At 45.0% G+C, this 23,583-nt stretch overlaps 1 protein-coding gene across 2 annotated transcripts in view; it reads right to left on the minus strand.

Moving 5' to 3' along the window:
- Window positions 1-1,471: 1,471 nt before the first annotated feature.
- Window positions 1,472-23,583, minus strand: part of LOC140741746 (protein shisa-5-like) — a 106,075-nt gene continuing 83,963 nt past the window's right edge. For both annotated transcript variants that reach the window (XM_073072095.1, XM_073072096.1), the window contains 2 exons: window positions 7,544-7,765; window positions 1,472-3,981 (listed from right to left, as the gene is read on the minus strand). In XM_073072095.1, coding sequence (XP_072928196.1) covers window positions 3,761-3,981; window positions 7,544-7,765 — 443 coding nt within the window. In that variant the 3' untranslated portion in view covers window positions 1,472-3,760. The remainder of the gene's footprint in view (window positions 3,982-7,543; window positions 7,766-23,583) is intronic.

A 23,583-nucleotide genomic window follows, 5' to 3' on the forward strand; every position in this document is an offset into this window, starting at 1 on the left:
GTTTCGCTTCCCCCCTCCCTCGCATTCCGGTCTCCTAATATTACGTGAGCCACTCCTGACCTGTAATGGCAGTCTCGAATTAACCCTAACATTAACCCTAACAGTACTGTTCCAGTTCATTCCTTAAAACCAATGGGACTGTTGTGGGGTGATACACTATGACAGTAATTGAGGGGTTTCCTACCCAACCTGGGCCCTCCCTAGTGGAAGAACCCCACACTGTGGTCCTTCCCCATTGAGCCCTTGCGGTGGCTGCACCAAGCTTCAGTGCATCCCTCAGCACGCACTCCTGCAGCCTGGAATGCGCCAGTGGGCAGCATTCCCCCACGGACATCTCGATATGCCGGCAGACCAACGACACGGGGGGGAAACTAAAGGGCGGCTTTTACCACCTTGGTGACCTGCCGGCAGCACTTGATTTCCACCCGCGTGCCTGTCCCCTGGGAACGGCCCAGAGGTCTGTCAGCAGCTGCTTGGGATCGACCGTGACCCAGGCCCCCCGCGCCTTTCTCCGCACCCGGTTCGCGAAGCGACAGGTCTGCAAAGAGGCGAGCGATTGTCTCACCCCCATTACGGTCATCCTGTGGGAGAGATGGTCTGGCACGCAAGCAGGGTCTGACTGGGACGACTCCTCTCGCTGTCAGCCGGGCAACGTCTTGGTGTCTGTTGGCGAGGTGTGGTCAGTCTGCTCAGGGAGCCACCCCACTGTGTCCAGTTATTTCCTTCCAATGGAAAGGACAGCTGGAGACCAGTGCTGCCCACTGCCTGGTGGTCAGAGGTGTTGGGCTGGAAGAAGTTTTCCACGAAGGGCAGGTAGTGTGGTAACATCCAGCTGATGGGACCAGACACATCCTTCTTTGCAAGCAAAACCCTGTTACGTCGTGGTACTTGGTGTCCACGTACTTGCAACTTGATGAAGGTGTTCATCAGGGTGAAGGCAACGTTTTTTTTTGCTCACCTTCTTCAGGGACCTGTGACCCATCTGATCTGCTCCATCTCGGATCAAGGTGATCTCTAAATTGAAGGAGAGGGGGTACAGGCCACGCCTGCACCACGTACTGTAGCCCTGAGAGCATCTCCAACCTGATGACCAAGTTCTTCCCAGTTGGTGACTAATATCCTTTGGTAGTCTCTTGCAATTATTTGTTTCCAATGGAAAGGACAACTGGAGACCAGGCCTCAAACAAGAGGAAATCTGCAGATGCCGGAAATCCAAGCAACACACACAAAATGCTGGAGGAACTCAGCAGGCCGGGCAGCATCTATGGGAAAAGTAGTCGACATTTCAGCCTGCAACGCTGTCTGGACTCTTTACCATAGATCTGCCCAGCCTGCTGAGCTCCTCCAGCATTTTGTGTGTGTTGCTTGGAGACCAGGCCTGCCGGTTAGACTTCCACACGCGCACACAAAATCAGGTCAGCTTTTACTCATACAATGGAATCAATTTTAAAAACAGATAAAACTAACAACATTTTGACACAGCATGCTTTTTATTTTATTGTACAGATACTAGTATTTGAACATTTTGTTATGAATATTTTTTCCAACAATACTGCATCTGAATGGTTTTGCTTAATCCTGATAATATACAAATTGCGATTCATTGAATTGAACCAAAAAGTCCTTGGGCAAAAGAGACTAAATAATTACAAAGCACAAAGGTATGAAGGAACTCATAGTTAGTCTTTGGTTAGGGGAGAGGTCAGTTCGGGTGACAGAGCAAATGAGATACAGCGTGATTTCTATCTGCGTACATACTGCACACAACTTATTTCAGTATTCATCTGGCTTTTTCCCCCGATGCTGCTAATCAACTTCCTAACTGGTTGGCTTGACAGAAACATCCCCATTTACTTTTGCAGGTGAATGAAAACAGCAGTAAAAAAAACTTCAAATATTGTGGTTTTACGTCACAAGTATAATAAAAGACACAAAGTCGCCAGTCAATAGTGCTGATCCCATTTATTCGGAATGATTCTGTTTCTGCCATTTCCTTTTGGTCTCCCTGGGCATCTCATCAAACTCCCTTGAGAACGGAGGAACAAAAGAAACAGGAGCTCTTCCGGGCTGTTCTGCCGTTCTGTAAGATCTATCTGATTATCTATCTGGGTGCAATTTTCCAACATTATCTGCACGCCTCAACCTGAGCTATCAATATTCACCACTACCCAAAACTATCCCTTTATCCCCGGATTCCCTTAATATCCATCACTATACTTTCAAGAACCTAACAAATGAACCTCCACAGCCCTATGGGGTAGAGAATTCCAAATGTTCAGCATCTCAAAGAAATTCTCTGTATCTCAGTCCTCCGTAGCCAACTCCTCCTTCTAAAGTGGTACATCTAACCTGTCAAGTCTTAGAATCATTGAGAGAGATACAACACTTTAAGAACTTCATATTCTACAATGAGATCTCTCATTTTTCTAAATGCTGGAGAATACCGTCCCCGTTTATTTAATCTCCTCTCATTACTCAAACCTACCATCCCTGGAAAGAGTCTTGTCAATCCTTGCTGGCATATCACGCCAGCCATGTCTGTGTTTTTAATTGTGCCTCACTCAGTGGGTGAGACCCGGCACTATGTGGCAGAAAGGGCCAGATAAGCAACAGATCTGAACCGCAATGAGGTTCTTACTTTAATAACATCTTGCCAATGGGGCTGCAGCAAATGTTAGTGTGCCTTCACGAAGTCATAGAGAGAGACACCATGGAAACCAGGTCTTTAGGCCCAATTAACCTGCCCAACTTCCAATACTCGTTTACACTAATTCTATATTACTTTCATTTTTATTCTGTCTACACTCTCCAATTGTTATGACTCACCTCCACCCTACATTTACACTGATCATTTGATCTACCAATCCACGTCTTGGGATGTGGCCTACCCACCTACAGAAGATCTAAACTCTACACCAGCAGTATTCAAGGTCGGGATTGAACCCACAGCCCCTGGCGTCAGGACGAAGCAGCTCTTCTCGCTGCGCCACTGTTCCGCCCTAGAACATATTGCAGCAGATGCTTGGAATAATTCTGCCACATGGAAAGAGCAGAACCAGAGAAGGGGAAATTAAGAGACCCGCCCCCAGATAAATCCAATTATTGGCCAATAACGTGCTGCTAGCCTGAAGACTGGGGAGGCCAGAGATAAACTGACGAGTGCAAGATCAGAAATCTACATGGTTTCAGCTTCTCTTTCATTTTAAGACAGAATTCCCCAAATGGTGTTAGCATTATGGAAACGGTTTACAGAACCTGCTGCCATACCCATGCCACTTCGTTCAACTTACAAAACACAACCTACACCAAACAGCAAAAAAAAAAGCAGAAAAGAAAATGGACGTGATAATGTTTGGACAGAGGGCGCTTACAAAATGTGCTACTTTTTAATTAATGGCAAGTGGTGACACGTAGCCTTCACAGAAGGGGAAACTTAGGGAATATCAAAAGACCTATTTTGTTAACGCAGGAAAAAGAGACGTTTAAAACCAACTTTCAGGTTGACCAAAATGGTTGGAAATACAAGATAATCAAAAGGTAACGTTTGCACTTAACACATCTTCTTAGGAATTAAAAATGGAGACGTGAGGCTGGGCATAGGGGATGGGGATGCCAAGTGCACTCTTTTAAACTTATGAAACTGCTGAACAGTTTAAATGCTTACAAGGTAATTCATCTCCAGCATTAAACTCGTACAAAATAGTAACAGACTAAATTAAATCAGTAAATGCACTTGATAACCAAGTTGGTCAGGTGTCCATTAATGTGCCTTCTCTGGAGATCCATAGGCAGGATTGTAGGGCGGTTGTGCAGACGGATTGTAGGGCGGCTGTGCAGATGGGTTGTAGGGCGGCTGTGCTGACGGGTTGTAGGGCGGCTGTGCAGATGGGTTGTAGGGCGGCTGTGCAGACGGGTTGTAGGGTGGCTGTGCAGACGGGTTGTAGGGCGGCTGAGCCGCAGGATAAGGTATGCCAGCACCAGCTGAAATCAAAGCAGAAGACGATATTAGAGAAAAAATGTGATTCGGTGTAAAGATGCATCCAGCAAAATACTTAAAAGGCTGTTTTTAACTTCCGGTCACTCTGTCTGAATTGGTGTTTAAATTTACCCACTCTCTTCTTGACCCACCTTGTTGACATAATCCCTCTTCATCAACTGTCCATCCAGCTCAGTCTTAAGGTCAAGTTGGTCACTGCTTGAATCACATGTTCTGGAAATGCACTTCAAAGACTCACAACACAGTACGTGTTAGATGCATCCCTCTACTGTCAATGAATATATTCCTTCATTTTTGAAGGCAGCATCGTTATTTCCACAGCAGATTGGTTGGTTGTTTCCATTTTCAACAGCTAAGATAAATTCATCCCTGCCTGCCTCTATTCGTACATCCTCTTCCTTACCCTTGATGTTTTTTCACCAAATATCAGATATCTAACAGGGTTGTGGGCTTGCTAGTGAATCCTGGAAGGTATCGGCAGTTCCACACCGAATCACTGTCATTTTATACATTAAGGACAATTTGGATTTTGGTTGCTTCCAAATATTTTGCTACAATTGCAGCTCAAGGAGAAGGAGGCACTGGGAATTAGTGAGCAGAACTGATTAGACAGCAGGTTTCGTGTGGAAGAAAGCAATCAACCAGGCATCAAAGGCTACGGGGAGAAGACAGGGTTGAAAGGCAAAATAAATCAGCCATGATCGAATGGCAGAGCAGAATCAATGGACCAAAAGGCCTGATTCTGCTCCTATGTTTTGTGGTTTTATAGGCTTGAGGTCAAAGGCCTGGCTAACATGTGTAAACTCAAGCTCCACTGTGACAATCAAGGCAGTCTGGAAATTGGATACACCTTTAAAAAAAAAATCAGGAGATGAACAACAGTGCCAGAAGAATGAAAGTGAAGCTGTCAAAGTGGCCTGAACCAACTTCCCTCAGGGAAATAAATTCAAGATGTTCCTCAGTCTGGATATACATTGATCCCTTTCCCAATACAGAGTGATTAACTCAACTGACCACTGGGGTCTCTGTTGGGACAGATTCGTTTTACGTTATATGTTAGTGATTTGGATGATGGAATTGATGGCTTTGTTGCAAAGTTTGCATACGATGTGAAGATAGGTGGAACGGCAGGTAGTTTTGAGGAAATAGGGAGGCTACAGAAGGACTTAGACAGATTAAGAAAATGGTGGAATACAGTATTAGGAAGTGTGTGGTCACGCACCCTGGTGGAAGAAATTAAATGGTTGAATATTTGCTAAATGAAGAGAAAATACAAAAATTAGAGGTGCGAAGGGATTTGGGAGTCCTTGGGCAGGATTCCCTAAAGGTTAATTTGCAGGTTGAGTCTGTGATGAGAAAAGCAAATGCGATGTTAGCATTCATTGCAAAAGGACTAGAATACAAAAGCAAGGATGTAATATGTTGAGACTTTATTAAGTACTGGTGAGACCTCACTTAGAGTATCGTGTTCAGTTCTGGCCCCTTAGAAAGGGTGTACTGAAACTGGAGGGGATTCAAATGAGGTTCACGAAAATTATTCCAGGATGAAACGGCTTGTCATATGAAGAGTATTTGATGGCTCTGGGTCTGTATTCACTGGAATTTAGAAGAATGAGAGATGACATAATTAAAACCTATTGCACGGTGAAAGGCCTTGATAGAGCGGATGTTTCCTATGGTGAGGGAGTCTAAGACCAGAGGACACAGCCTCAGAATAGAGGAGTGTCCTTTAAGAAAGGAGATGAGGAATTTCTTTAGCCAGAGAGTGGAATTCATTGCCACAGGCAGCTATGGAGGCAAAGTCTTTAGGTATATTTAAGACAGAGCATAATAGATTCTTGATTGGTCAGGGCATGAAGCGATATGGGGGGAAGGCAGGAGATTGGGGCTGAGAGGAAAAATGGATCAGCCATGATGAAATGGAGGAGAAGATTTGATGGGCCAAATGGCCTAATTCTGCCCCTATATCTTACGGTCTTAAATGCTCTGGCATTTAATTATTATGGAATATACACACAGGCTGGAGCAATTGACAAAAGCAATCCACCAGCATCTTCTCAGGACATCTGGGGGTGTGCAATGAATTTATGACTGTAACCAGAACCCGTGTGTCTTGTCCCTGCACTTAAGTGTGGCTGGGCTTTATGCTGAGTGGGGCAACTCATAAACCAAGAGTGAAGGAGGAAGAGGGCAGGCAGCAAGAACCCCCAAGGCTGAACAGCTGGCCAGGCTACTCACCAACAGGCCAGGGGCAAAACCCTTTGTTTCAGCCAAGGAGGTGTGGCTATCCTTGATCGCCCCTTTGTGATCCAGCCTTCACTGATTACGGAAACCTTTATGCCTCGCCTGACTGTGACAACAGTAAATCTACGACCTCGGAAGGACGCTTATCTGCCTTTTTCACCCTTTCCATTCAGGTCTTGTCCAGATTTGGACGTGCACACAGTCTTTACACTGCCTGCCGAGAGTACCGATCTTCAGCAGAATGCACCCATCCAAGGCCAAATGCTAATGACAATCAAAACATAAGGAGGGTGCTCTGCTTTCATTACGAAAGCGCAACGGATAAAGAATCATCAAGCACTGTTCGCTCCTGCTTGTCACTCTGAGAGACGTGTGGCTCTACAGTCAAACTTGGTTTCTGCTTGCTTCTTGAGCACACTGCACTCTGAATGTGATTACCAACACAAGACTCCTCCCCAAAGACACTAGAGACACCTTATATTCTGTCTCCAACCTGATGACATGAATATCCATTTCTCATTCTGGTAATGTTTTTCCTCCCCCCATTCCGGCCCTTTATCTCTTCTCACCAGTCTGTCTCCTCTCCCTGGGTCCCCTCTTCCTTCCCTTTCTCCTGTTGTCCACTCTCCTCTCCTATCAGATTCCTTCTTCTCCAGTCCTCTACCTTTCCCATCCTCCTGGCTTCACCCATCACCTTCCAGCTAGCCTCTTTCCCATTCTGGCATCTTCCCCCTCCCTCCTCAGCCCTGAAGAAGGATCCTGGCCAGAAACATTGACCATCTGTCCTTTCCGTAGATGCAGTGCCATGCTGAACTACATTACTGTCCTACCACACCTTCCCTGCCTTTAGCGAGCCAGTTATTCAAGATTTTCTTCTGAAATGCCCAGAAGCTCTAATCCAACACATATACCAGATGCCTTCCTTTCCTCGCTAGAGGACGTTACTTTAGCCCAGTGCTGACCTGGCTCTTTGATGAGCAGGTTTTGGTGTACTGTGTGTAGCTGCCCCACGCCACACTGCGGATGGCACGGTAGTGCAGTGGTTAGCGCAACACGTTACAGTACAGGTGATAGGGGTTCAATTCCCGACACGGCCTGTAAGGAGTTTGTACGTTCTCCCTGTGATTGCATGGGTTTTCCCTGAGTGCTCCAGTTTCCTCCCACAGTCCAAAGACGTAACAGTTGATAGCTTAATTGGTCATTGTGAACTGTCCTGTGATTAGACTGGGGTTAAGTTGGAGGGTTATTGTGCAGTACACTCCAAGCTCTATATTAATAAACAAACAAATAAAGCTTACTTACTTGCCACGGTATCTTGATATGAAGGAGGCTGCCCGGAATACGGAGTTGGATATGGTGGTGGATAGGGACTACTTGCATGGTAGGGGACGCCGAGAGCCGGTCCTGGCTGTGCTGGCATCGGTGTGTAACCTTGGTACGGGACAAACCCTTGAGCGGGTACCGGTTGGTGTGACGGATATGCAGACTGGACCACCGTAGTCGTGGTTGAACTTGTGACAACAGCTGAAGAGGAAAAATTAATCGTTAGCGACAAGAATAGATATCTTATTCATCCTGTTTGTTAAACGAACACATCAATCATGCATGTTGAAAGTAGTTAAATTTAAATGTGAAACTCCTTTCAGACACAGTGGCACAGGGTGTTGTTAAAGCTGCAAAGTTCAAAGTGCATTTATTACCAACGTACATATAGGCAGCGGTTCACGAAGGCAGCTCAACACCAGCTTCTCAAGGGCAACTAGGGATGGTCAATAAATGCTGGCTTAGCTGGCGAGGCCCACATCCCGTAAATTAATTTTAAAAAACATACGTGTCACTATATACAATCTTAAGATTCATTTTCTTGTGGGCATACACAATAAACCCATAACAGAATAATAACCATGGAGTGCTGTGTCCAGCTTTGTTCTTCTTATCTAAGAAAGGATCTACACACCATAGAGTGCAATAAATGCTCCCAGTTGCATTCACCCGTTTTTCCTGAATTTACCTTCCACAGTGGATTGGATAGTGGACTACTTGACAGATAGACCTCAGTATGTGCGGTTGGGAGACTGTAGGTCTGACACAGTGGTCAGCAGCACAGGAGCGCCACAGGGAACCGTACTCTCTCCGGTCCTGTTCACCCTGTACACATCTGACTTCCAATATAACTCGGAGTCCTGCCATGTGCAGAAGTTCGCTGATGACACGGCCATAGTGGGGTGTGTCAGGAATGGACAGGAGGAGGAGTATAGGAAACTGATACAGGACTTTGTGATATGGTGCAACTCAAACTACCTGCGTCTCAATGTCACCAAGACCAAGGAGATGGTGGTGGACTTTAGGAGACCTAGGACTCACATGGAGCCAGTGATCATTAATGGAGAGTGTGTGGAGCAGGTTAAGACCTACAAGTATCTGGGAGTACAGTTGGACGAGAAGCTAGACTGGACTGCCAACACAGATGCCTTGTGCAGGAAGGCACAGAGTCGACTGTACTTCCTTAGAAGGTTGGCGTCATTCAATGTCTGCAGTGAGATGCTGAAGATGTTCTATAGGTCAGTTGTTGAGAGCGCCCTCTTCTTTGTGGTGGCGTGTTGGGGAGGAAGCATTAAGAAGAAGGACGCCTCACGTCTTAATAAGCTGATAAGGAAGGCGGGCTCTGTCGTGGGCAAAGTACTGGAGAGTTTAACATCGGTAGCTGAGCGAAGGGCGCTGAGTAGGCTACGGTCAATTATGGAAAACCCTGAACATCCTCTACATAGCACCATCCAGAGACAGAGAAGCAGTTTCAGCGACAGGTTACTGTCGATGCAATGCTCCTCAGACAGGATGAAGAGGTCAATACTCCCCAATGCCATTAGGCTTTACAATTCAACTGCCAGGACTTAAGAACTTTTTAAAGCTATTATTAATGCTTTTTGAGCTAGTGATTTAGATGCATATCATATTATTACTGAGTTAAGTATTGTATTGTATGTAATGAGTTTTTGCTACAACAAGTGTACGGGACATTGGAAAAAATGCTGAATTTCCCCATGGGGATGAATAAAGTATCTATCTATCTATCTATCTATCTATCTACATCATTGCTTCCAAGATTCTTTTCTTTTCCTTAACTGCACTTTCCTCTCCACCATTGCTGACCGTGCTATCAGCCATCTGCCCTCCTCATTCCCCCCTCCCCCACCAAGATTTCATGGCTTCAATTCCACCCCATGCACTTCACACTCAAAGGATACCTCCTGTAGCTTCTGACAGGTACATGCAACACGATGCCGTCACCAGGATCCCTCAGCACTCTTTAGATACCATACCTTCTGCAATTCTCTGGGCCAGAATTCTACTCGTCTTTCACAGCACCCTCCTAGGCCGCCACAGGAAACCCAACACCTCCCTTTATTAACCTCTTCCCACTCCGTCACTCAGGGACCCAAATAATCTCTAACCTACTGCCTACCTTACCTCTCAGTCTTTGAATTTCATTCACACAGTGTGGAAGGCAGATATAAACTCGAAAAACAGTATCATCTTCTGACTAAGCAGATCACGTCATTCAAGACAATTTCAAGTTCATTAGTGTCAGGACGGGCATTTTGATCTCGTTTCTTACATTTCCACCATGCTGCTCATTTCCCCTCTTCTATTCCAGATCTTATTCATCTCCTCCTACTTAGATCCAGACGTGTCTTCTACCTGCTTTCAAGTCTGCAACAGCACGGCCTATCTTTAATCACAGAACCTGCCTCTCATTCTTCACACTCCTTTTCACTTCCTCCAGAATTTCTAACTTATTTTGTTTCTAACTTTGCCAAGTTCAGTTCATTAACCCGGAGTATTACCTCTGCTTCTCTCTGTAGAGACGCTGTCTGGCCTGCTGAAAATTTCTGCTGAAATGCAAGATTCTCAACACCTGCAATATTTTGCTTGTGGAGAGAGATCAGGGGAGGCAGTGGAAAGTTCTGCTTAAAGACCAAGATTTTAAGAAACTTTTGAACATGTGACCGGATGTTTAAACAATGCTGCAGGATTGGGGAGGGAGGGAGAGGGAGGGAGAGGAAGAGGGGGGGAAGAGAGAGGGAGAGAGGGGGAGAGAGGGGGAGAGAGGGGGAGAGAGGGGGAGAGAGGGGGAGAGAGGGGGAGAGAGGGGGAGAGAGGGGGAGAGAGGGGGAGAGAGGGGGAGAGAGGGGGAGAGAGGGGGAGAGAGGGGGAGAGGGGGGGAGGGGGAGAGAGGGAGAGAGGGGGAGAGGGGGGGAGGGGGAGAGAGGGAGAGAGGGGGAGAGGGGGGGAGGGGGAGAGAGGGGGAGAGGGGGGAGGGGGAGAGAGGGGGAGAGAGAACGAGAACGAACACACAAACATAGAAGTCTCACTTTGGGGAGGTTGCAGTGTGGGAGTGGTACAACACACAGTTGCATAGCTGGAGGCAGAGATTTTGAGCCGGCCTCAATAACACCAGGAAACACAAAGGAGCCTGTCAGTAAAGAACAGATGCTTGGGTGGGAGTTGGTTTGGATCTGGACATGGCTAATGGGAAGTTGGAACTGGAACTGGAGGGAAATTGGACCACTGGAGATTAGGCAGTCTCACAACCAAACAGCCAGATCCAGTAGGTGATAATCGGTGGAATCGGCTGTGTAAACACCCATTTCACCAAATAAAACATATTAATTTAATTGCTGCCATGGGAGCTTGCTGCATTCAAATTGCCCACTGGACTGCAATACTTTGCACAAGCCATTGCTGAAGTGTATCGGTCTAATCTGAAGTTATCAAAGATGTTTTTTTCTTTCTTTCTTTCCTAATTCTACCAAAGAAAGCTTAAGAAAATTGGTCTACGTTCCATGAGTGGGTGCTGAGGGCAGTGCCGAGTTTCACGCTCCAGTGACCCGGATTCTACTCGAGTTTGGGTTTAAGTTCACATTTAAGTGTAATTATCATTCATGAATACCCAAAAGAAACTGTGTTACTCCATGGCCAAGGTGCAAAGCATACACAGCACAAGACACGTATAACACATACTGTATAAGATAGCAAGCACATACAAGATATAGTCGCACAAAAAATATAGTCCAAGACCCTGAGTCTGTGAGTCAAACACAATTCAGCTTGCCTCCTGCTGAGTGACCAGAGGGGGGCAGCACTGACTCCACTTGGATGCCACGCTGCACCGACTTTGACGTCTCAATCCTGGACGGCTGCAAAAAGCTGACAACACGGGCCTGACATCTCGTCCTCACTACGACCGAGGCCACGCAGATCCCACATTAACGATGCCCAACAGGGTCTCGCAATCACAAGACAAGCGACTAAGATGATCACGCGCAGTCAGACTGCGCACCGCCTTTGTTCACTGTGCCCTCCACCGGCTCTCTGACGCAGGCAGCAGCACTAAGGTCAGCACTAGGTCCGGCTCCTTCACTTCCTCCGTCAGCGAGCAACTTGCTGATGGGGGTGGGCCTGCAGTGCTTGAAGTTCTTAATGTCCAGCAGGGCCTTGTGATTGTAAAAAAATGTTTTTAAAAAGACAAGAACCCTTTTGGTTGACCTGGAGCAATTGAACATGCCACCATCTCACTGGAAGTAAATTGTGTGAACTCTAACCTCTCAGGTGCTTTTTTTGTGAGTGTGCTTACATTTCTCCCTGGTTGCCCCAGTCCCACCACACCCCAAATACCATGCCAATTGTTAGGTGAACCTGTGAGGAGAACAGGGGCTGATAATCGGCATATATGAGGAAGTGGGTCACAGGGAAACACCTGGGGCAATGAGATTGCTGTAAGAACCAGCACAGACTTAATGGGCCAAATGGACTCCTCCTACATCTTAACAAAGTTATGATTGAAAATAATTGTATCTTATTAAAACATGTGCCACAAATTCCAACCATTTTTTACCAAAAAAAAGAGCAGGTAAGATGATGTTTGGCGTGCTTTCAGTAATTATACATCTTTCTTTCATATTATTTTCCATTGGAAAAAGTTATTTCTCACACTGTAATCCACAGACTTCAGATCATTAGGTCTATGCCCTTTGTCCACTTCCCACACCTTTGTACGCTGACCTACACTGGCTCACAGTTAATTAGTGCCTTGATTTTAAAATTCCTCTTCTCAATCCTTCCATTGACTTGTTCTTCCCGACCTCTGTAGTCTCCTCCTCTTCAATAAACCTCGGCAGTATTGTACAGCCCTTCAACACTGGCCTCTCAGCAATGCCAAACCACCATCTCCACCGGTACGGCCATTGGCTGCCAACAATCCAAACAAATCTTCTCCCTTACTCTCTCTGCTTCTCCTTGCACCCACCTTTCAGTCACAAGCTTATTGTCTCCCGTTGGAGCACACAACCATTTCTTCTCCTTGATAATGATCTTGTGATAGCTAATGAGAATTTTGTTACTTTTCCATAAAACATAGAACAGTACAGCACAATATAGACTCTTCAGCCCACGATCTTGTTCTGGACTTCGAACCAACTCTAAAACCAGTCTAAAGCTTTCCACCCTCGTAGTCCTCCATTTTTCTTTCATTCATGTGCCTAAATCTCCCTTTGGCTAGAGATGGACTCACAGGCTCTTGCTTTTGGTAACGAAGTGAACTGGGTCTTGTTTGTCCATGTGACGCAGCACACGCGCATTCCGCTGCGTGAGTCACTTGTGACGAAGGCAACCAACAGGAAGAACGAAGCCTTCCAAGCTTTTGTACCCAGAGGTGGGAAAATCAGCAAGCTCCCATGAGCATTGACGGGAACATTTATAGATACAGAAAACTGCTTCAGAAAACCACAGCTCCGCGGCTTCAAAGGCAAACGAGGCACTCAAAATGCCAATGTGGAAAACTGGTTTCCTGTATCACCTCAAAGCAAACAGATGATATCCGCAGTATTCCCTTTAATAATCCTTATTTGACGTTCCATGTTTACTCTTCAGTACGCCCACATTATATCAGAAGGTCCACCCAGTGCACTGGGGAAGTGATGATGCAGGCTTGTTATTGAATTTTCCCATATTTACTTCCTCTGTGCACGCTCTGAAGCTGGGCATAATGAGCACTGTAAACAGAAGACAAACACTTGAGGGAGCCTACCCTTCGGACAAATAATCTTGCACAGCACTATAGACTGTTGACTTCAGTGTCCCCAACGGACAAGAACGGTGACGGCTCCCGTCGTTAAAAAGTGAACTGATCCCTTCAGAACTGCAATTATCCCAGGCTGGATATTAGATATTGTAACGTGATCTGGGCTCATTCAAGTTCAATTATCATTCAACCATACGCGAATACAGCTGAACAAAACAGAGTGCCCCCGGGTCCAAGGTGCAAAACAGACACAGCTCAAGACAGCTAGCACGCATAAAGTCACGCAAAAAAGGTGTAAACTTAATTATAGATAAACAGCGCTGACTAAATGTGTGTGCTTGTGCTATTCCAGTAACACAGGCACAACAGTGTTGGTGTTCTTGTGAATAATGACAAGAAAAGCAGACAGAGATTCCAAAGCCTATAGCAAAGGTTATCCTAATATAACAACTCTCTTGGCAGTTCAGGGTCAAATTCAATAAAGCCAGTGACATCTCATAGGATCTATCCACGCAATACCCACATTGATACAGTTACAAAGGCGGCTGCATTTCACTAGGAGTTTGAGATTTTGTATGTCACCAAAGACACTTGCAAATTTCCAGAGATGTACTGTGGCGAGAATTCTAACTGGCTGCCTCACTATCTGGTATGGGGGGAGGGGGGGGAGCTAATGCACAGGATCAAAGCAAGCTGCAGAGAGTTGTGAACTCAGTCAGCTTCACCATGGTCACTAGCCTCCCCAGCACCCAGGACACCTTCAAGGAGCTTTGCCTCAAAAAGGCAGCATCCACCATTAAGGACCCCCATCACCCAGGACATGCCCTCTTCTCATTGCTACTGTCAGGAAGGAGGTACAGGAGCCTGAAAGGACACACTCTCAATGATTCAGGAATAGCTCTTCCCCTCTGCCATCAAATTTCTGAATGGGCATTGAACCCATGAACAATACCTCACTACTTTTTCCCCCTCTCATTTTGCACTACTTAGTTAACTTTTAAAGAAATATATACTTACTGTAATCTATTTTTTTTTGTGTATTGCAATGCATTGCTGCCGCATAACAAGCAATTTCACAAGATAGTCCAGTGACAGTAAACCTGATTCTGATTCGATCTTTAAAAAAATAATTTCCACAGCAGTTCTGGGCATCATTTATCAGGAGTCCTCATCACAAGTTCCTCAAAAACCATCTTTTGAGATGGAAACAGCCCCAGCTTCAAACTTAAGGTCTCAGCTGATGGACTTGTTTAAGTACTGGTTAGTTAGATGGGAGGGCAAGTCAGGGAGGAAGAAAAGGAAAAGACATGCGGCAGACAGGTTTAATCAGCGAAAAAGACTCAATGCCGCAGGTGAAGAATACACACAAACAGTGCATTACCCAGGACAATGGGACAAAATTGACAGTTAAGTTTCACAGGCAGGCATGGAGTGTAAATCAAGGTTTGCGAGCCATTCACAAATGATCAAAGTACATTTATTATCAAAGTACATATGCAACGTTCAACCCTGAGATTTGCCCTCCCACACACAGTCACAAGACAAAGAAACACCATGGAACTGGGTCAGATATAGAAAGGATGGAAAGAGTTTCCTTGTCCAAGAGCTTTTGAGTTCAAAGACTGTAACAAGAAAGCACTGACATTGATTACTGCAAGGAGCGTGCCAAAGAGACTAATTTTATTTACCAAAATTGACTCTGAAGTACATCTCATAGTCACAGAGTCTCTGCAGAAAAACTAGAGATCCTATTTTTGGACACAGTACAGAAGCTGGATCAGTAATTTAACCAACAGTAATTTAAGGTAATGGAGAGTTACAGATTTGGCAACTGGAAATTAGGATAAACAGTGAGTGATTCACTGAGAGATCTATCAAAGCACAATGACTTTGGAGAGGTAGGCTTGTATGTGCTCAGAATCTCACAATAAGTTACAGAGAAAGGTTGAACAAGTTAGGTCTTTATTCTTTGGAGCGTAGAAGGTTGGGCGGGACTTGATACAGGTATTTAAAATTATGAGGAGGATAGATAGAGTTGACGTGAATAGGCTTTTTCCACTGAGAGTAGGGGAGATTCAAACAAGAGGACATGAGTTGAGAGTTAAGGGGCAGAAATTTAGGGGTAACACGAGGGGGAACTTCTTTACTCAGAGTGGTAGCTGTGTGGAACGAGCTTCCAGTAGAAGTGGTAGAGGCAGGTTCGATTTTGTCATTAAAAAAAAATGGATAGGTATATGGACAGGAAAGGAATGAAGAGTTATGGGCTGAGTGCAGGTTGGTGGGACTAGGTGAGAGTAAGCGTTCGGCATGGACTAGAAGGGCTGAGATGGCCTGTTTCCGTGCTGTAATTGTTATATGGTTAATTACTATTTCAACTATGTAAACCCAAGGAGCTTCAGAAGTAGACCATGAAAGAATGATTTTCATAGAACAATTTATCGATAAGAACTTTCCAGAAAACTCAGGCAACTCAACAAAATGTGCTACAAACACACACAGAGGACAGGCCCATGAGAAGATGTGTCCATGTGCAGACTACGACAGCAACAGCTTTGAAATCTCAACAAAGGCAGAGTTGTTTGGAGTCATTAAACCATTGCCCCAAATATTCTTCGAAGACTGAGCTTGTGTGAGCTTTATGAGAACAAAGTTCAAAGTACAAATGCACACAAGAAGCGATGTAAGAAAACTTTGCTCTGAAAAGCGGAGACACATTACACCACAGCGGAGCTGAAGGATAAAAAGAGGAGAAACATCTCTTTAAAGCATTTGCACAAAACGGGTACCTGCAGAACATCATAAGAAGATGCCCTCAAGGTCAACAATGTACCAACCAAGAAGTGTACAAATGGGCTGTCCTTTCATAGGTTGGAAACATCTTGGAAATGGCGGCCCAAATGCACCAAGAATGCAGAATATTGGTTGCACTTAAACCAACAGCAACATCGAGGACAGTACTCCGCAGACCTGAAGATCAAACTAAGCTACTGGACAAGACCAATGTGGTCTACAAAATCCAACGTGGGGAGCACAGCAGATATTACATCAGCCAACTGGCCAACTGGGAGAAAACTATCCACAAGAATCCATGAACATCAAGTGGCTGTAAAACTCTCCCTAAGCTCTACCCATGAAGGTCAAGAGGGGCACAAATTCGACTGGGCATCAGTGAAAGTCATAGTGCAGCCAAACACGCAGCACAGTTTTCTGCAACAATTCTATAAGCAGACATAAAGATCTCGATCCCATTTATAAGCCAATGCAGGCAAAGTTCCAGACACCACACAGAGTTCGCCACACAAACAATCAGCGACAGGCCCCCCCTCCATGTCAAAATTGAGCTTCTGTAATGACGACTAATCAACTGATTGGTAAGTATATAAAGGCCAAGCATTCGGAAGACACACCACAAGTGAACAGCGCACTGATGGTGCCCACTTGTACGCTGACGAAACATTTGCAAAAGGATTGCCAAGATCGGAGAGCAACTCAACCCAACCATCAACTACCGAGTGACACACTTTCTGAGTTATTTCCAAAGTGCAAAGTAAATGTTATTATCAAAGTACATCTATGACATCCTGAGATTCATTTTCCTGTATGCATATTCAGCGATCTACGGACAGTGACTATAACAGGATCAATGAAAGATCAACCAGAGGGCAGAAGACAATAAACTGTGCAAATGCAAATATAAATAAATAGCAATAAGTAATGAGAACATGAAGTAAAAAGATAAACAACAAGAACACGAGATAAGAACATGAAGAGTCCTTAAAGTGAGATCATTGGTTGCGGGAACACTTTCAGTGATGGGGCAAGTGAGCGTAGTTTTCCCCTTTTGCTCAAGAGCCTGATGGTTGAGGGGTAGTAACTGTTCTTGAACCTGGTGGTGCGAGCCCTGAGGCTCCTGTACATTCTACCTGGTGGCAGCAGCGAGAAGAGAGCATGACCTGGGTGGAGGGGATGTCAGATGACAGTGCTTCATGTAGGTATGCTCAAAGGTTGGGGAGGGCTGGGCCTAATCCACAGGCTTTTGTTAGATTTTCCACTCCAAGGCATTGGTGTTTCCATACCAGGCCGTCAATATTACACATCTATAGAAGTTTTGTCAGAGTTTTAGATGTCATGCCGGATCTCCACAGACTCCTAAGTAGAGGTGCTGCCGTGCTTTCTTAGTAATTGCACTTGCGTACTGGTTCAATGACATGCTGTCAGAAATAGTAAAACCCAGGAATTTAAAGTTGCAGACCCTCTCCATCTCTGATCCTCCAAGAAGGACTAGCTCATGAACCACTGGTTTCCTTTTCCTGAACTTTTATAAATCAGTTGCTTGGTCTTGCTGACAATGAGTGAGAGGTTGTTGTTATGACACCACTAGCCAAATTTTCAGTCTCCCTCCTACATGCTGATCCATCAGCATCTTTGACCTCAAATATTATTGATATTAAAGCAAATGCTATGAATTATTGCGCATTAGTGGTAAGATACAAGTCGTGACAACATTTACGGTATTTTAGCAAAATACAGCAATGGCTACCCAAGACACTACTTCAACTGTAGATCGTTCTAGCGAGCTAGTGTCAGCGTTGGTCAAAGACGACACAATGATTGATGCACGTCCAGCTGTGAATTGGCTGGGCTCTGGCGCTCCTGAAGGGGCCTCCCCTACATTTGTGAGACCCGGCATGAATTGAGGGACCGCATCGTTCAGCACCTCTGCTCTATCTGCCAAAAGCGTTAGTTCCCGATGGACGAACGTTTTAATTCCAATTCCCACTTCCGTCTCAACACGTCGCTCCATGGCCTCCTCTTGTGCTGAGACGAGGCCGCCTTCAGGTTTGAGGAGCAATACCTCAGACTCTGTCTGGGTAATCTCCAACCTGATGGCATGAATATTGATTTCTCCTTCCAATAAATAAATATCCCCCCACCCTCTATTCCTCCCTCTGGCCTCTTACCTCTTCTCACCTCTACCTTCACCCCGGGTCCAAGACCTTTTCTCAGGACGGGAAAGGAAGGGGAAAGACACCAAAATAAAAAGGTGAAGAAGGGGAAGGAGGATAGCTAGAATGTGATAGGTAAGGCCAGATGGGTGGGAAAAGTAAGGGGCTGGAGGAAGGAATCTCAGAGGAGAGTGGCCCATAGGAGAAAGGGAAGGAGGAGGGGACCCAGGGGTGAGAAGAGGTTAGATTCAAGAAATATCCAAGCAGTTCATGTCCAGTGTAGGACTATTACCCCTTTTGACTCTTTATAGAAACATAGACAATAGGTGCAGGAGTAGGCCATTCGGCCCTTTGAGCCTGCAGCGCCATTCAGTATGATCGTGGCTGATCATCCAACTCAGAACCCTGTACCTGCTTTCTCTCCATACTCCCTGATCCCTTTAGCCACAAGGGCCATATCTAACTTCCTCTTAAATATAGCCAATGAACCGGCCTCAACTGTTTCCTGTGGCAGAGAATTCCACAGATTCACCACTCTCTGTGTGAAGAGGATTTTCCTCATCTCGGTCCTAAAAGGCTTCCCCTTTATCCTTAAACTGTGACCCCTCGTTCTGGAGTTCCCCCAACATCGGAAATAATCTTCCTGCATCTAGCCTGTCCAATCCCTTTAGAATTTTATACGTTTCAATAAGATCCCCCCTCAATCTTCTAAATTCCAGTGAGTATAAGCCTAGTCGATCTAGTCTTTCTTCATATGAAAGTCCTGCCATCCCAAGAATCAATCTGGTGAACCTTCTCTGTACTCCCTCAATGGCAAGAATGTCTTTTCTCAGATTAGGGGACACAATACTCTAGGTGCGGTCTCACCAAGGCCTTGTACAACTGCAGTAGAACCTCCCTGCTCCTGTACTCAAATCCTTTTGCTATGAATGCCAACATACCATTTGCCTTTTTCACCGCCTGCTGTACCTGCATGCCCACCTTCAATGACTGGTGTACAATGACACCCAGGTCTTGTTGCATCTCCCCTTTTCCTAATCAGCCACTGTTCAGATAATAATCTGTTTTCCTGTTCTTGCAACCAAAGTGGATAACCTCACATTTATCCACATTAATTGCATCTGCCATGAATTTGCCCACTCACCTAATCTATCCAAGTCACCCTGCATCCTCTTAGCATCCTCCTCACAGCTAACACCGCCGCCCAGCTTTGCGTCATCTGCAAACTTGGAGATGCTGCATTTAATTCCCTCATCTAAATCATTAATATATATTGTAAACAACTGGGGTCCCAGCACTGAGCCTTGCGGTACCCCACTAGTCACTGCCTGCCATTCCGAAAAGGTCCCGTTTACTCCCACTCTTTGCTTCCTGTCTGCCAACCAATTCTCTATCCACATCAATACCATACCCCCAATACCGTGTGCTTTAAGTTTGCACACTAATCTCCTGTGTGGGACCTTGTCAAAAGCCTTTTGAAAATCTAAATATACTACATCCATTGGCTCTCCCCTATCCACTCTACTAGTTACATCTTCAAAAAATTCTATAAGATTCGTCAGACATGATTTTCCTTTCACAAATCCATGCTGACTTTGTCCGATGATTTCACCTCTTTCCAAATGTGCTGGTATCACATCTTTGATAGCCGACTCTAGCATTTTCCCCACCACCAATGTCAGACTAACTGGTCTATAATTCCCCGGTTTCTCTCTCCCTCCTTTTTAAAAAAGTGGGGTTACATTAGCCACCCTCCAATCCTCAGGAACTAATCCAGAATCTAAGGAGTTTTGAAAAATTGTTCCTAATGCATCCACTATTTCTTGGGCTACTTCCTTAAGCACTCTGGGATGCAGACTATCTGGCCCTGGGGATTTAACTACCTTTAATCCCTTCAATTTACCTAACACCACTTCCCTACTAACATGTATTTCCCTCAGTTCCTCCATCGCACTAGACCCTCGGTCCCTTACTATTTCCGGAAGATTATTTATGTCCTCCTTAGTGAAGACAGAACCAAAGTAGTTATTCAATTGGTCTGCCATGTCTTTGTTCCCTATGATCAATTCACCTGTTTCTGACTGTAAAGGACCTACATTTGTCTTGACCAATCTTTTTCTTTTCACGTATCTATAAAAGCTTTTACAGTCAGTTTTTATGTTCCCTGCCAGCTTTCTCTCATAATCTTTTTTCCCTTTCCTAATTAATCCCTTTGTCCTCCTCTGCTGGTCTCTGAATTTCTCCCAGTCCTCAGGTGTGCCGCTTTTTTTTGCTAATTTATATGTTTCTTCTTTGGACTTGATACTATCCCTAATTTCCCTGGTCAGCCACGGGTGCACTAGCTACCCTGGTTTATTCTTTTGCCAAATTGGGATAAACAATTGTTGTAGTTCATCCACGTGATCTTTAAATGCTTGCCACTGCATATCTACCGTCAACCCTTTAAGTACCATTTGCCAGTCAATCATAGCTAATTCACGTCTCATACCTTCAAAGTTACCCTTTCTTAAGTTCAGAACCTTTGTTTCTGAATTAACTATGTCACTCTCCATCTTAATGAAGAATTCCACCATATAATGGTCACTCTTACCCAAGAATTATGAATGTTTTATGCTATATCAGAATCAGAATTTAATCGCCAAGTACCTATGCACATACAAGGAATTTACTAAACATTTGTTACCTTCCCTTAAATGGTACAGCAGATGGAGCTACACATTTACTGAAGAGAACCCTGTTCACTTGATTACGAAGGCGAAATTCTGTTTACATACCACATCATCACATTCTTTCACGGGCTGTTGCCCAGCAGAAGTGACGTCACCGTATGTGCAGAGAGGAGATTGCTGCTGTTCAGCTGTAGTAAAGGACACACCCTTGTTCTGAATCCCAGCTGACGTCTGGATACTCTTGTAATGTGAGCTTGCTAGAAATCCCCACCAAGTTTCCAGATCACTCCCAAATACTTTGCTGATGATCAAGTCATGAGAGAGATGAGGTCAAAACTGAGTGGGGGAGGGAGGAAGGAAGGAAAGTAGGAACTAAGGAAGGGGGAAGGGGGAAGGAGGGGAGGGAAGGGAAGGGAAGGAAAGGAGGGAGGGAGGAGAGGAAAAAGGGAACAGGAAAGAAGATGGGAATGAGGAAGAGGTTAGGGAGGAGGTGAATGAGAGGGAGAAGGAGGAGAAGGCAAGGGTGAGGTTATACTGAGCAACTGGGCCACCTCATCTATACATGCACGTTACTGCAGTACAAAGCAGAGCAAACACAAAATGCTGGAGGAACTCAGCAGGTCAGGGAGCTTCAATGGAATGGTTGACATTTTGTGCACAGACAGCTTCACCAGGACTGGAAAGGGAGGGGAAGAGGCAAAAATTAAAGAGAGTAGGGGGAGGGGAAGGAGTGCAAGTGAATGATGTGATCAAGTGGGGAGGGGGACTAGAGCTGCTGGAGCGGACCTGGAGGCAATTCGATGCAGTGGAGCTGAAAAGATCCGAGGTTTGATTGACTTAACTGCTGAGCCAAATTGGAAAGGTGGTGCGTGGCCAAGTGGTTAAGGCGTTGGACTAGCGATCTGAAGGTTGTGAGTTAGAGCCCCAGCACAGGCAATGTGTTGTGTTCTTGAGCAAGGCACTTAACCACACACTGCTCCTGTCCACCCAGCTGAAAATGGGTACTGGCAAAATGCTGGGGGTTAACCTCACGATAGACTGGCGTCCTATCCGGTGGGGGGGGGGAGGGGGAAGAGTCTCTTACTCTCAGTCGCTTCACACCACCGGCCTGATGAATCTATAAGGCTCGGGACAGACTTTAACTCACTTTAACCAAATTGGAAAGGTCAGTTTATTCGACAGCAGAGGTTTAATAAATGTACTTTGAACATTGAAGAGAAAAGCGGTGATAAAGTGGAAGCGTTGAAGACTGAAGAAGGAATCTGATAGGAGAGGAGAATGACTCATGGGAGAAATGTATAAAAAGCACACACAAAATTCAAATTTATTAAAATATATAATCTTAAGAGGATAGCTAGTCCAGCGACTGATTTGCAGCAAGCGAATATTCTTGATTTACAGGAATACTGCCAAGATTGATGGAATTCTGCAGCTAAGAGGCAAAGAACAGTCCAAGAAACACATTTTTTTAAAAAACATAAACTCAGATATATTTACAATCCTGAACAGTTGGGCTCAGTTTTCCCACAACTTACGTCTGAATTTCTTACTGCCATGCATATGGTTTCCAATAAGGGCATCAGCAACAGCCAAGTTCCAAATTCTGAGAAGTCCACAACCCAGCACAGAAAAACGTGCAATTTCAAATTATGGCAGGCCAGGGACCTACCATATCTAGCCATCAAAACAACACAACAGGTTACAGCTGGCTCACTCAAACGGTCAGAAATCCGATACATAACGCAAATGCACAGCAGCTGCTGGGGGTGGGGGGAGAGCAGTAAATGTGTAAACTCTAAATACACCAAGAATAATCAGGCTAGTTATACCCTCCATCTTTTTTATACCGACTGTCCTTCAAAGTCAAAGTAAATTTATTATCATTTCACCATATAACCATATAACAATTACAGCACGGAAACAGACCATCTCGGCCCTTCTAGTCCGGGCCGAACGCTTACTCTCACCTAGTCCCACCGACCTGCATTCAGCCCATAACCCTCCATTCCTTTCCTGTCTGTATACCCATCCAATTTTTTTTATTTTTTTTAAATGACAATATCGAACCTGCCTCTACCACTTCTACTGGAAGCTCGTTCCACACAGCTACCACTCCCTGAGTAAAGAAGTTCCCCCTTGTGTTACCCCTAAACTTTTGCTCCCTAACTCTCAACTCATGTCCTCTTGTTTGAATCTCCCCTACTCTCAATGGAAGAAGCCTATCCACATCAACTCTATCTATCCCCCTCATAATTTTAAATACCTCTATCAAGTCCCCCTTCACCTTCTACACTCCAAAGAATAAAGATCTAACTTGTTCAACCTTTCCCTGTAACTTAGGTGCTGAAACTCAGGTAACATTCTAGTAAATCTTCTCTGTACTCACTCTATTTTGTTGACATCTTTCCTATAATTCGGTGACCAGAACTGTACACAATACTCCAAATTTGGCCTTACCAATGCCTTGTACAATTTTAACATTACCTCCCAACTCCTATACTCAATGCTCTGATTTATAAAGGCCAGCATACCAAAAGCTTTCTTCACCACCCTATCCACATAAGATTCCACCTTCAGGGAACTATGCACCATTATTCCTAGATCACTCTGTTCTACTGCATTCTTCAATGCCCTAACATTTACCAT

Source organism: Hemitrygon akajei, chromosome 19 (genome assembly GCF_048418815.1).
Source record: "Hemitrygon akajei chromosome 19, sHemAka1.3, whole genome shotgun sequence".
NCBI classification, from domain to species: Eukaryota; Metazoa; Chordata; class Chondrichthyes; order Myliobatiformes; family Dasyatidae; genus Hemitrygon; species Hemitrygon akajei.